Raw genomic sequence first — 12397 nt, 5'->3', positions numbered from 1 at the left:
TAGCTGTGATGCACAAACTAGACACCACAAGAGCTTTGATCAGTCTGCAGCTGATTCAACATGTTCACTGGTCTCACTGAATATCTGCTCTTCCAGTGGATCTTTTTCTTTTCATTAATGCTGCCAAAATGATATTATCCTCATCTAACAGATCCACTACTGCCAGTCCAAACTTTCTCTTCAGCAGCATTGTTACTGCTCTGTATAACAAAGTGAATATGAGAGAAAGTAAACACAGCTAGAACAGGTAACAGGTAGAGTCTACACAGAACTGTCAATCACCTGCTGAGCTGTGGAGACACCTTGATACAGAAGTTTATTCCAAACTTTAAGATATCTGATGTTCTTAATGCATAACTTCATATCATATTTAATATGATTTAATGAAATAACAAATAACTGTTTACCTCTTTCTTTCATTTAGTTAAATGTAACTACATTTTTTTCATCAGTCATCAGTACAAAGTTGTCACTGTGCTTGTACCACTGTGAAACTAATCATGAGAAATATTGTGATTATTATCTGTAACAGATTCATATTCGTTAGTACTGATATATGTGTGAATTGTTTACTGATTTAATCTAAAAGTTTGTGTGTGTGTGTGATTGTATAACGTGCGTGTTCAGTGAACTGTATCAGTCTCTGCAGTAGCTTCCAGCTGCAGCAGTCAGTTCAGTTTCTGTTCAGTCTGACTGAGGGAGGTTTTTGTACGACGCTTTTTCACTGTGTGAACACATACTGACTGTTGGGATAGTGGAAACTCTTACAGTAGTAAACTGCTGCATCTTCAGCCTGAACTCCACTGATGGTCAGAGTGAAGTCAGACTTTGATCCACTGCCTGTAAAACGATCTGGAATCCCTGATGCTCGAGTGGTAGCAAAGTAAATGAGAAGTTTAGGAGTTTCTCCATCTCTCTGTTGGTACCAGGCTAAACGGTGGTTTGAGTTATGAACATGAACATCCTGACTGGTCCTACAATTGATGGTTGTGGAGCCTCCCAGAGCAGATCTCACTGCTGCGGGCTGAGTCACTGTATACTGTCCTCTGGACTCTGAGGATACAGAGACAAAAACATAAAGCAGCATCATGGTTTTGTGGGCTTCATTTCAGAGGGACGGATGTTCATAGAGGAGAGGAGTTTGATTCTCTGGACTTTACCTGTGAAGCAGCAGCAGAGGAGAGTCCAGATGAGGACGGAGATCAAAGTCATGTTTTTGATGAGGAGGATTTCTGTGGCTTCTGTTGTGATGAAGGACAGCTGTCAGTCATCCAGTGTTCAACTCTCAGGACTATAAACTCTCCCAGAGCACTGGAGCATGGTGCTGCTGATGCAAAGTGGCTCTCTATGGAAATGCTCTGACTGACTAACAGAATCATCACATTTCTCAAGTGTTGATTTTTATTGCTTACAGTAATGCTGATATTCACTTTATGTTAAAACAATAAAGACATATTCATCAAATCATGTGTGTCAAAGGTAACATATTATTAAAGAATGACTGCTGTCACATGTTACTGTGTTCAATGAATCTACAGACACTGAGTTTGTCTCTGGGTATATTCACAGGGATTTTATCATTTTTTGTCACCATTTTACACATAAATGATGGTATTTTTTTAAAACCTGTCAAAGTAAAGGATGAAAGGAGAACATTTTAACAGAAGTATTGAGTCTGTTCTACATGGTGTCTTTCACATCTGTCCTGCTGTGTACTACTACAGGGGACAAGGATTACTCTGATGATGCTGTTTGATCAATGGATCAATAAACTTTCAGAATATTGGTATGCATGTGTTTATATTCATTTTTATGTGGTTTGGGATTTTTCAGAATGTAATTTCTTCCATCTTAATGTATTACCACAAAATACATAACACCAATTAAATTTAAAATGGATATGGATCAATCAAGTATTGAAGTTATTGTACAGAATGTTTTTTATTGTTTCAGCTTCTTCTCTTTGAAAGAAAGTTCTTTTACAATGTTGCATATTTATTTCAATATATTTCTACAGATATTAAAATCAAATTCACTTAACAGTACAATGTAGAAAATATAATGACATTCAGTTGATGTCAGAGAGCCGTGTCTCTCTACAGTGAGAGGTTTTTGTACAGCATCTCAATGAGTTTGTATCACTGTGGTGGACTTTTGGTGGAGGAACCAGACTGGATGTTGGTTTCTCTGCAAATATTACATATAATTTTCCATGTAATACTTAAATGTGTTTTTGTTTAAATATCCTTTGCCTTGACTTATATGAATGATTTCTTCTGTTTTAATTTACACTTTGGTCATTTAGTTTAACTCAGACCACCTTCAATGAACTGGTCTTTACACATTATTGTCAAACTGAAATGTGAACAACTAGAAATGAAGAAAAGATAAAAGAAAAATAAATATAATTTAAAAATGATTACCAAATTTACTTTTACATTTTACACTTAATAGTTAACTATTATTAAATTAAATTGAAATTAATTTCAACAATGTACATTTAAACTGAAAATGTGTCCAAATCTCTGATCCACTTACTGTAATTAGTTTCTTACTGTAAGATAATATTTTGTGTGATTTATATTTTTTGGTGGTGGGAGCTGTGATTATGAAAGATTCTGATGCTGATTTGTGTCTTCATATTTTCTTTTAACAGGACATATTTGAGATCGATGTGATCCAGTATGAGGCTGAGGTCAAAGGTCATGAGGAAGACATTTCTTACCAGTCAGGTCAGAAAATGGGTTCATTATCATTAAAAAACATTGGATGAAACCATAACAGGGTAAGAATGGATGATCAGAAGCTGTGATGAAGAACTTTGTTGGTTTCCACCAAGACAATCATTGTCCAGAAACTTTTTTCCTTAAAAGGTTTTAACATGTTTTCATTTATCTTAAAAGCTACAATGTGCGAGTTGTTTAATCCATTTAATGAAATGTGTGTGTGTGTGTGTGTGTGATTGTGTAACGTGTGTGTTCAGTGAACTGTATCAGTCTCTGCAGTAGCTTCCAGCTGCAGCAGTCAGTTCAGTTTCTGTTCAGTCTGACTGAGGGAGGTTTTTGTACGACGCTTTTTCACTGTGTGAACACACGTTGACTGTTGGGATAGTGGAAACTCTGACAGTAGTAAACTGCTGCATCTTCAGCCTGAACTCCACTGATGGTCAGAGTGAAGTCAGACTTTGATCCACTGCCTGTAAAACGATCTGGAATCCCTGATGCTCGAGTGGTAGCAAGGTAAATGAGAAGTTTAGGAGTTTCTCCATCTCTCTGTTGGTACCAGGCTAAGTAGTGGGTTGAGCCACTAACATAAACATCCTGACTGGTCCTACAGTTGATGGTTGTGGAGCCTCCCAGAGCAGATCTCACTGCTGCGGGCTGAGTCACTGTGATCTGGCCTCTGGACTCTGAGGATACAGAGACAAAAACATAAAGCAGCGTTATGGTTTTGTGGGCTTCATTTCAGAGGGACGGATGTTCATAGTGGAGAGGAGTTTGATTCTCTGGACTTTACCTGTGAAGCAGCAGCAGAGGAGAGTCCAGATGAGGACGGAGATCAAAGTCATGTTTTTGATGAGGAGGATTTTTGTGGCTTCTGTTGTCATGAAGGACAGCTGTCATTCATCCAGTGTTCAACTCTCAGGACTATAAACTCTCCCAGAGCACTGGAGCATGGTGCTGCTGATGCAAAGTGGCTCTCTATGGAAATGCTCTGACTAACTCCAACAGGGACTTGTTATCTGTTATTTGCACAGTTCTGCATGTATGATGATTTGTGGGGACAAAATTTAAGTGAAGCCTGCAAGTTCACCAAATGCTTTTAGACGACGAAGGGTTAAATTCATTTTTCTTTTTCTTTAAAATGTTGTCAGAAGATTGTAAAGAGAGGAGAGCCACTTTTCAGACAGGATGACAGGCGTCATGGCAAAAAGAAAATCATGATGAAAATTTTATAAATTTAGTTGCTACATACTTAGCCATAAAGAGACCAATAAAAATGATTTCTTCTTTCCAGAATCTCTTTTATCTACAGGAAGAGGATATAATTGATTGTAAATAACCAATAAAATATTTAATATTAGTTCAGAAAAAGTACTTTAATAGATCGCAAACCTGGCAACACTTTTTGTACGTTAAAAGGGAAGGGAGAGGAGCAAGATATCCTGCTTAAATTCCTGATCAGATTATGGGCTAAAAGAAGAGTAAATAAGGGTATTTGTGTCCTCTGTAGTGGACATTCTTGTTTTTGCATCTCTCCTCTTACACATATGAGTTATTCTATTAATTACTGCTGTACTCTAAAGAGGACATCCTGGGCTTTCCAGTGATACCACATGGGTAGGGGTGGGATGGTGACAACTTCATCTTCCTTTCAGCACAAAATTGTTTCTATATCAACAAGCACATTTCATGGAAAGAGAAAGAAGAAGTCAAATATTGTTTTGTTATTGATCTTTTATGATGATATTAATGTATTTTCTTGTTTATCAACATGTCAGGAATTATGTAGTGAGGTCTGAGAGAAGTTTATTTATTTGTGTGTTGAAATAATAGCCCATTTATGAATGTCCTCTATAGTGGACACCAGGATGATCTTAATGTCTTTCACATTTCCACTTTGTTGTGGGACACAGAACAGAGGCAGAGAGGATTCTGTTGAACATAATTGAGGGAGATTCAGATGTAGATTTGTCAGATGAGGAAGATGCTGAGGATGAGTTTGAGCCTGTTGATGAAGAGGTAGAGAGCTCTGAAGAAGAGGCAGGAGGCTCATCAGATGAGCTGACAGTCCCAAAGCAAGATGAAAGGCGTTGACCAATGTGGGCCAGGACTGGCACATATGTTTTATCATTTCCAGGACAACCATGAATAATGTTTATCCCCAGTAAAAATATATCAATACTACATTGTTGATGGCAGCATATTAATGGCAGCTCAGTAATGCAAATTATAGTTTTATACCCAATAATATAGTTACTATACACATTTCATTGTCATAAAGGGAGTTGAAAGTTAAATGCTTATTCAATAGATTACATATGGAAAATGAATAACTTCATGAAATTTAATAACATTTCTCTGTTTTTCATCATCATAGATTCACACCTGTGCTACCTGGGCCTCCTGGTTACCAGGATGAACCTACAACGTGTGAAATATATATATGTATATATATATTCAGATTAGAGGAGTGTCTCTGAACACCACAATTTACGTCAAAATCAACAAACAAGTAAAACAAATACAGAATGAAATAAAATTAAATATGTTGTTACTTTAAGGTGTTTGTATAGCTGGAAAACTTTAAATTTTGTATTGACAAGTTTGACTGTTTTCCCCACATTAAAACCATCCTGCTGTCTGCTACAGTGGACATGCTGCAAAAATAAAAATAAAAATGATTTTGAAAAAGTCTAAACTGTAAGATGTTTCTTTTACTATAAACATATAGAAAATAACACAAAAACTCAATCAGAAGTCAAACTTTTTCTTTGGTTTTCAGGATGCTGTTTGCAGACAAGCTTATTTTATGGTGGTGGGACTCTGAGCAGAAGCTTGAAGTGCTGAATAATTTCTTAATGGAAGCAGTTGAGGAGTTAATGACAAATGATATGAGTAGTGGAGAAAGAGGAAATGTGGTTTCCATACAATGTAAAAGATTAGCTGTATATTTAAAATGGGATTGAGATCATCCAGAAAAGCTGCACTACATTCTGACCTGATTAACAGAGAGAGACTTTGGAATGAGATTCATGAGATGTATGATGTGTAGCATGTGATTGACTGGTGTAATGCTGTATTGATGCTGATTTATACCTCTGTGTCTGAGTGTCTGTATTTACACCACCACATGTTTGTGGTTCATCTGTTGGAGCTCAGAGGATCATAATGTGACTTATGTGCAACTTTTCAAACAATAATCTTCATGTAGCTGCGATTCACAAACTGTAGACACCACAAGAGCTTTGATCAGTCTGCAGCTGCTTCGACATGTTCAGTGGTCTCACTGAATATCTGCTCTTCCAGTGGATCTTTTTCTTTTCATTAATGCTGCAAAAATGAGATTATCCTCATCTAACAGATCCACTACTGCCAGTCCAAACTTTCTCTTCAGCAGGGTTGTTACTGCTCTGTATAACAAAGTGAATATGAGAGAAAGTAAACACAGCTAGAACAGGTAACAGGTAGAGTCTACACAGAACTGTCAATCACCTGCTGAGCTGTGGAGACACCTTGATACAGAAGTTTATTCCACACTTTAAGAAATCTGATGTTCTGAATGTATAACTTCCTATGATATTTATTATGATTTAATGTAAGAACAGATATCTGTTTACCTCTTTCTTTCATTTAATTACATGTAACAAAGTTATCACTGTGCTTGTACCATTGTGAGACTAATCATTACAATAATGTGATTATAATGTCTAATAGACTCATATTCATTGTTAAAGATATGTGTGAATTGTTTAATTGCTTAATATAGAAGGTGTGGGTGTGTGTTGAGTGAACTGTGTCAGTCTCTGCAGTAGCTTCCAGCTGCAGCAGTCAGTTCAGTTTCTGTTCAGTCTGACTGAGGGAGGTTTTTGTACGACGCTTTTTCACTGTGTGAACACATACTGACTGTTGGGATAGTGGAAACTCTTACAGTAGTAAACTGCTGCATCTTCAGCCTGAACTCCACTGATGGTCAGAGTGAAGTCAGACTTTGATCCACTGCCTGTAAAACGATCTGGAATCCCTGATGCTCGAGTGGTAGCCCAGTAAATGAGAAGTTTAGGAGTTTCTCCATCTCTCTGTTGGTACCAGGCTAAACAGTGGTTTGAGTTATAAACATAAACATCCTGACTGGTCCTACAGTTGATGGTTGTGGAGCCTCCCAGAGCAGATCTCACTGCTGCAGGCTGAGTCACTGTATACTGGCCTCTGGACTCTGAGGATACAGAGACAAAAACATAAAGCAGCGTCATGGTTTTGTGGGCTTCATTTCAGAGGGACAGATGTACATAGAGGAGAGGAGTTTGATTCTCTGGACTTTACCTGTGAAGCAGCAGCAGAGGAGAGTCCAGATGAGGACGGAGATCAAAGTCATGTTTTTGATGAGGAGGATTTCTGTGGCTTCTGTTGTGATGAAGGACAGCTGTCAGTCATCCGGTGTTCAACTGTCAGGACTATAAACTCTCCCAGAGCACTGGAGCATGGTGCTGCTGATGCAAAGTGGCTCTCTATGGAAATTCTCTGACTGACTCCGACAGGGACTTGGATTACTCTGATGATGCTGTTTAATAAATGGATCAATCAAGTTATCAGTACTGTGTCTCAGTGAAAGATTCCCATGATTTTAAGATGTTAGCTTATGATTTTCTTCAAAAGTTGTCTCAATGTCTCATCCTTTTCACTGCTGATAGCTCAATCAGTAAAACTTAACAGTGTCTCTGTTTTATTAAAGTAGGAGTTGTTCCCAAAGTTCTCTCACAGATGAGATCTGCTCTTCAAATATTATCCTCTCAATGTCAATAATGCTGCACAAATAAGATTAATGTCATCTAATGAATCCAGAACTATTAATTAAAATTTTCTTTTCACACCAATGTTGAGGTTTTTTAAAACAAAGTAGTGTGTTAAACACTACATAACTGCTTTCTTTGTTTTTGTTTTTGTTTTTCCTGAAGGCATTATTGCTCACCACCACAATCTAAAGTTGTCAGAAGTGTTCGTCACCTGCTATTAGATGTTCCTAATCCTGCACAAATATTACAGATAATCTTACCATTTAATGCTTTAGTGTGTTTAAAGTGTTTAAATGTTTGTAGTAGATTTAAATATCCTGTGTGATTATTTATTTATTATGTCACTTAAATTCTCTTTTGTTTTAATTTCACCACTTTAATCATTGACCAGCTGTCAAAATGAAAAGTGAATGTGAATCTTACTGTAATTAGTTTCTTAGTGTAAAATAACATTTTGTGATTTATATTTTTTGGTGGTGGGAGCTGTGATTATGAAAGTTTCTGATGCTGATCTGTGTCTTCATATTTTCTTTTAACAGGATATAACTGAGATGGATGTGATACAGTATGAGGCTGAGGTCAAAGGTCATGACCAAGACATTTCTTACCAGTAAAGTCAGTAAATGGGTTCATTATCATTAAAAAACATTGGATCAAACCATAACAGGGTAAGAATGGATGATGAGAAGCTGTGATGGAAAACGTTGTTGATTTCCACCAAGACGATCATTGTCCAGAAATTGTCTTCCATGAAAAGTTTTGACATATTTTCATTTATCTTAACAGCTACAATGTGCAAGTTGTTTAATAAATTTAATGAAATATGTGTGTGAGATTGTGTAACGTGTGTGTTCAGTGAACTGTATCAGTCTCTGCAGTAGCTTCCAGCTGCAGCAGTCAGTTCAGTTTCTGTTCAGTCTGACTGAGGGAGGTTTTTGTACGACGCTTTTTCACTGTGTGAACACATGCTGACTGTTGGGATAGTGGAAACTCTGACAGTAGTAAACTGCTGCATCTTCAGCCTGAACTCCACTGATGGTCAGAGTGAAGTCAGACTTTGATCCACTGCCTGTAAAACGATCCGGAATCCCTGATGCTCGAGTGGTAGCAAAGTAAATGAGAAGTTTAGGAGTTTCTCCATCTCTCTGTTGGTACCAGGCTAAGTAGTGGTTTGAGTTATAAACATGAACATCCTGACTGGTCCTACAGTTGATGGTTGTGGAGCCTCCCAGAGCAGATCTCACTGCTGCGGGCTGAGTCACTGTATACTGGCCTCTGGACTCTGAGGATACAGAGACAAAAACATAAAGCATTATCATGGTTTTGTGGGCTTCATTTCAGAGGGACGGATGTTCATAGAGGAGAGGAGTTTGATTCTCTGGACTTTACCTGTGAAGCAGCAGCAGAGGAGAGTCCAGATGAGGACGGAGATCAAAGTCATGTTTTTGATGAGGAGGATTTCTGTGGCTTCTGTTGTCATGAAGGACAGCTGTCAGTCATCCAGTGTTCAACTCTCAGGACTATAAACTCTCCCAGAGCACTGGAGCATGGTGCTGCTGATGCAAAGTGGCTCTCTATGGAAATGCTCTGACTGACTCCAACAGGGACTTGTTACTGTTATTTGCACAGTTCTGCATGTACAATGATTTGTGGAGACAAAATTTAAGTGAAGCCTGCAAGTTCACCAAATGCTTTTAGAAGGCGAAGGGTTAAATTCATTTTTTCTTCTCATTAAAATGTTGTCAGAAGATTGTAAAGAGAGGAGAGCCACTTTTCAGACAGGATGACAGGCGTCATAGCAAAAGGAAAATCATGATGAAAATTTTATAAATTTAGTTGCTATATATTCAGCCATAAAGAGACCAATAAAAATGATTTCTTCTTTCCAGAATCTCTTTTATCTACAGGAAGGGGATATAATTGATTGTAAATAACCAATTAAATATTTAATATGAGTTCAGTAAATTACTCTAGTAGATTGCAAACCTGGCAACACCTTTTGTACATTTAAAGGGAAGGGAGAGGAGCCAGATATCCTGCTTTAATTCCTGATCAGATTATGGGCTAAAAGAAGTGAAAATAAGGGTATTTGTGTCCTCTGTAGTGGACATTCTGGTTTTGCATCTCTCCTCTTACTCATATGAGTTATTCTATTAATTACTGCTGTACTCTGGACTAGCCACTCTAGACTTGGCAGCATTCATAAATCAAAGGCATATTCAGATTAGAGGAGTGTCTCTGAATACCACAATTTACCTAAAAAATCTACAAACAAGTAAAACAAATACAGAATGAAATGAAGTTAAATATGTCGTTAGTTTAAGGTGGTTGTATAGCTGGAAAACTTTAAATTTTGTATTGACAAGTTTTACTGTTTTTCCACAGTAAAATCATCCCGCTGTCTGCTACAGTGGACATGATGTAAAAAAAAAAAAAAAAATTGAAAACGTCTGAAGTGTAAGATGTTTCTTTTACTCTAAACATATAGAAAATAACACAAAAACAAAATCGGAAGTCACATTTTTACTTTAGTTTTCAGGATGCTGTTTACAAATAAGCTTATTTTATGGTGGTGGGACTCTGAGCAGAAGCTTGAAGTGCTGAATAATTTCCTAATGGAAGCAGCTGAGGAGTTAATGACAAATGATATGAGTGGTGGAGAAAGAGGAAATGTGGTTTCCATACAATGTAAAAGATTTGCTGTTTATTTAAAATGGGATTGAGATTATCCAGAAAAACTGCACTACATTCTGACCTGATTAACAGAGAGAGACTTTGGAAGGAGATTTATGAGATGTATGATGTGTAGCATGTGATTGACTGGTGTAATGCTGTATTGATGCTGATTTATACCTCTGTGTCTGAGTGTCTGTATTTACAACACCACATGTTTGTGGTTCATCTGTTGGAGCTCAGAGGATCATAATGTAACTTTTGTGCAACTTTTCAAACAATAATCATGTAGCTGCGATTCACACACTGTAGACACCACAAGAGCTTTGATCAGTATGCAGCTGCTTCAATATGTTCAGTGGTCTCACTGAATATCTGCTCTTCCATCTTTTTCTTTTCATTAATGGTGCCAAAATGAGATTATCCTCATCTAACAGATCCACTACTGCCAGTCCAAACTTTCTCTTCAGCAGCGTTGTTACTGCTCTGTATAACAAAGTGAATATGAGAGAAAGTAAACACAGCTAGAACAGGTAACAGGTAGAGTCTACACAGAACTGTCAATCACCTGCTGAGCTGTGGAGACACCTTGATACAGAAGTTTATTTCAAGCTTTAAGGAATCTGATGTTCTTATTGCATAAATTCATATCATATTTAATATGATTTAATGAAAGAACAAATATCTTTTTACCTCTTTCTTTCATTTAATTACATGTAACAAAGTTGTCACTGTGCTTGTACCATTGTGAGACTAATCATGAGAAATATTGTGATTAATATCTCTAATGGACTCATATTCATTCTTACAGATATGTGTGAATTGTTTAATTGCTTAATATGAAATGTGTGTGACATTGTGTAACATGTGTGTTCAGTGAACTGTATCAGTCTCTGCAGTAGCTTCCAGCTGCAGCAGTCAGTTCAGTTTCTGTTCAGTCTGACTGAGGGAGGTTTTTGTACGACGCTTTTTCACTGTGTGAACACACGCTGACTGTTGGGATAGTGGAAACTCTGACAGTAGTAAACTGCTGCATCTTCAGCCTGAACTCCACTGATGGTCAGAGTGAAGTCAGACTTTGATCCACTGCCTGTAAAACGATCTGGAATCCCTGATGCTCGATAGGTAGCATAGTAAATGAGAAGTTTAGGAGTTTCTCCATCTCTCTGTTGGAACCAGGCTAAACGGTGGTATGTGCTAAAATAAACATCCTGACTGGTCCTACAGTTGATGGTTGTGGATCCTCCCAGAGCAGATCTCACTGCTGCAGGCTGAATCACTGTGATCTGGCCTCTGGACTCTGAGGATACAGAGACAAAAACATAAAGCAGCATCATGGTTTTGTGGGCTTCATTTCAGAGGGACGGATGTTCATAGAGGAGAGGAGTTTGATTCTCTGGACTTTACCTGTGAAGCAGCAGCAGAGGAGAGTCCAGATGAGGACGGAGATCAAAGTCATGTTTTTGATGAGGAGGATTTCTGTGGCTTCTGTTGTGATGAAGGACAGCTGTCAGTCATCCAGTGTTCAACTGTCAGGACTATAAACTCTCCCAGAGCACTGGAGCATGGTGCTGCTGATGCAAAGTGGCTCTCTATGGAAATGCTCTGACTGACTAACAGAATCATCACATTTCTCAGGTGATATTTTTTATTGCTTGCAGTAATGCTGATATTCTCTTTATATTAAAACAATAAAGACATATTCATCAAATCATATGTGTCCAAGGCAACATATTATTTAAAGAATGACTGCTGTCACATGTTACTGTGTTCAATGAATCTACAGACACTGAGTTTGTCTCTGGGTATATTCACAGGGATTTTATCATTTTTTGTCACCATTTTACACATAAATGATGGTATTTTTTTAAAACCTGTCAAAGTAAAGGATAAAAGCAGAACATTTTAACAGAAGTATTGAGTCTGTTCTACATGGTGTCTTTCACATCTGTCCTGCTGTGTACTACTACAGGGGACATGGATTACTCTGATGATGCTGTTTGATCAATGGATCAATCAACTTTCAGAATATTGATATGGATGTGTTTATATTCATTTTTATGTGGTTTGGGCTTTTTCAGAATGTAATTTCTTCTGTCTTAATGTATTACCACAAACTACATCACACCAATTAAATTTAAAATGGATATGGATCAATCAAGTTATGAAGTTATTGTACAGAATGTTTTTTATTGTTTCAGCTTCTTCTCT

General features: G+C 37.5%; 2 gene segments (V, D, J or C); both read right to left on the bottom strand.

The window, feature by feature from the left end:
* Positions 1–721: 721 nt before the first annotated feature.
* LOC121913459 lies at positions 722–1212 on the bottom strand. The segment is given in 2 exon segments: positions 722–1053; positions 1161–1212. Coding segments are annotated over 2 exon segments (384 nt in total).
* Positions 1213–8424: 7212 nt separating this feature from the next.
* LOC121913537 lies at positions 8425–8954 on the bottom strand. The segment is given in 2 exon segments: positions 8425–8795; positions 8903–8954. Coding segments are annotated over 2 exon segments (384 nt in total).
* Positions 8955–12397: the final 3443 nt, after the last annotated feature.

Source organism: Thunnus maccoyii, chromosome 15, assembly GCF_910596095.1.
Source record: "Thunnus maccoyii chromosome 15, fThuMac1.1, whole genome shotgun sequence".
Lineage (NCBI taxonomy): Eukaryota > Metazoa > Chordata > Actinopteri > Scombriformes > Scombridae > Thunnus > Thunnus maccoyii.
This window is presented reverse-complemented; position numbering and strand designations above follow the sequence as displayed.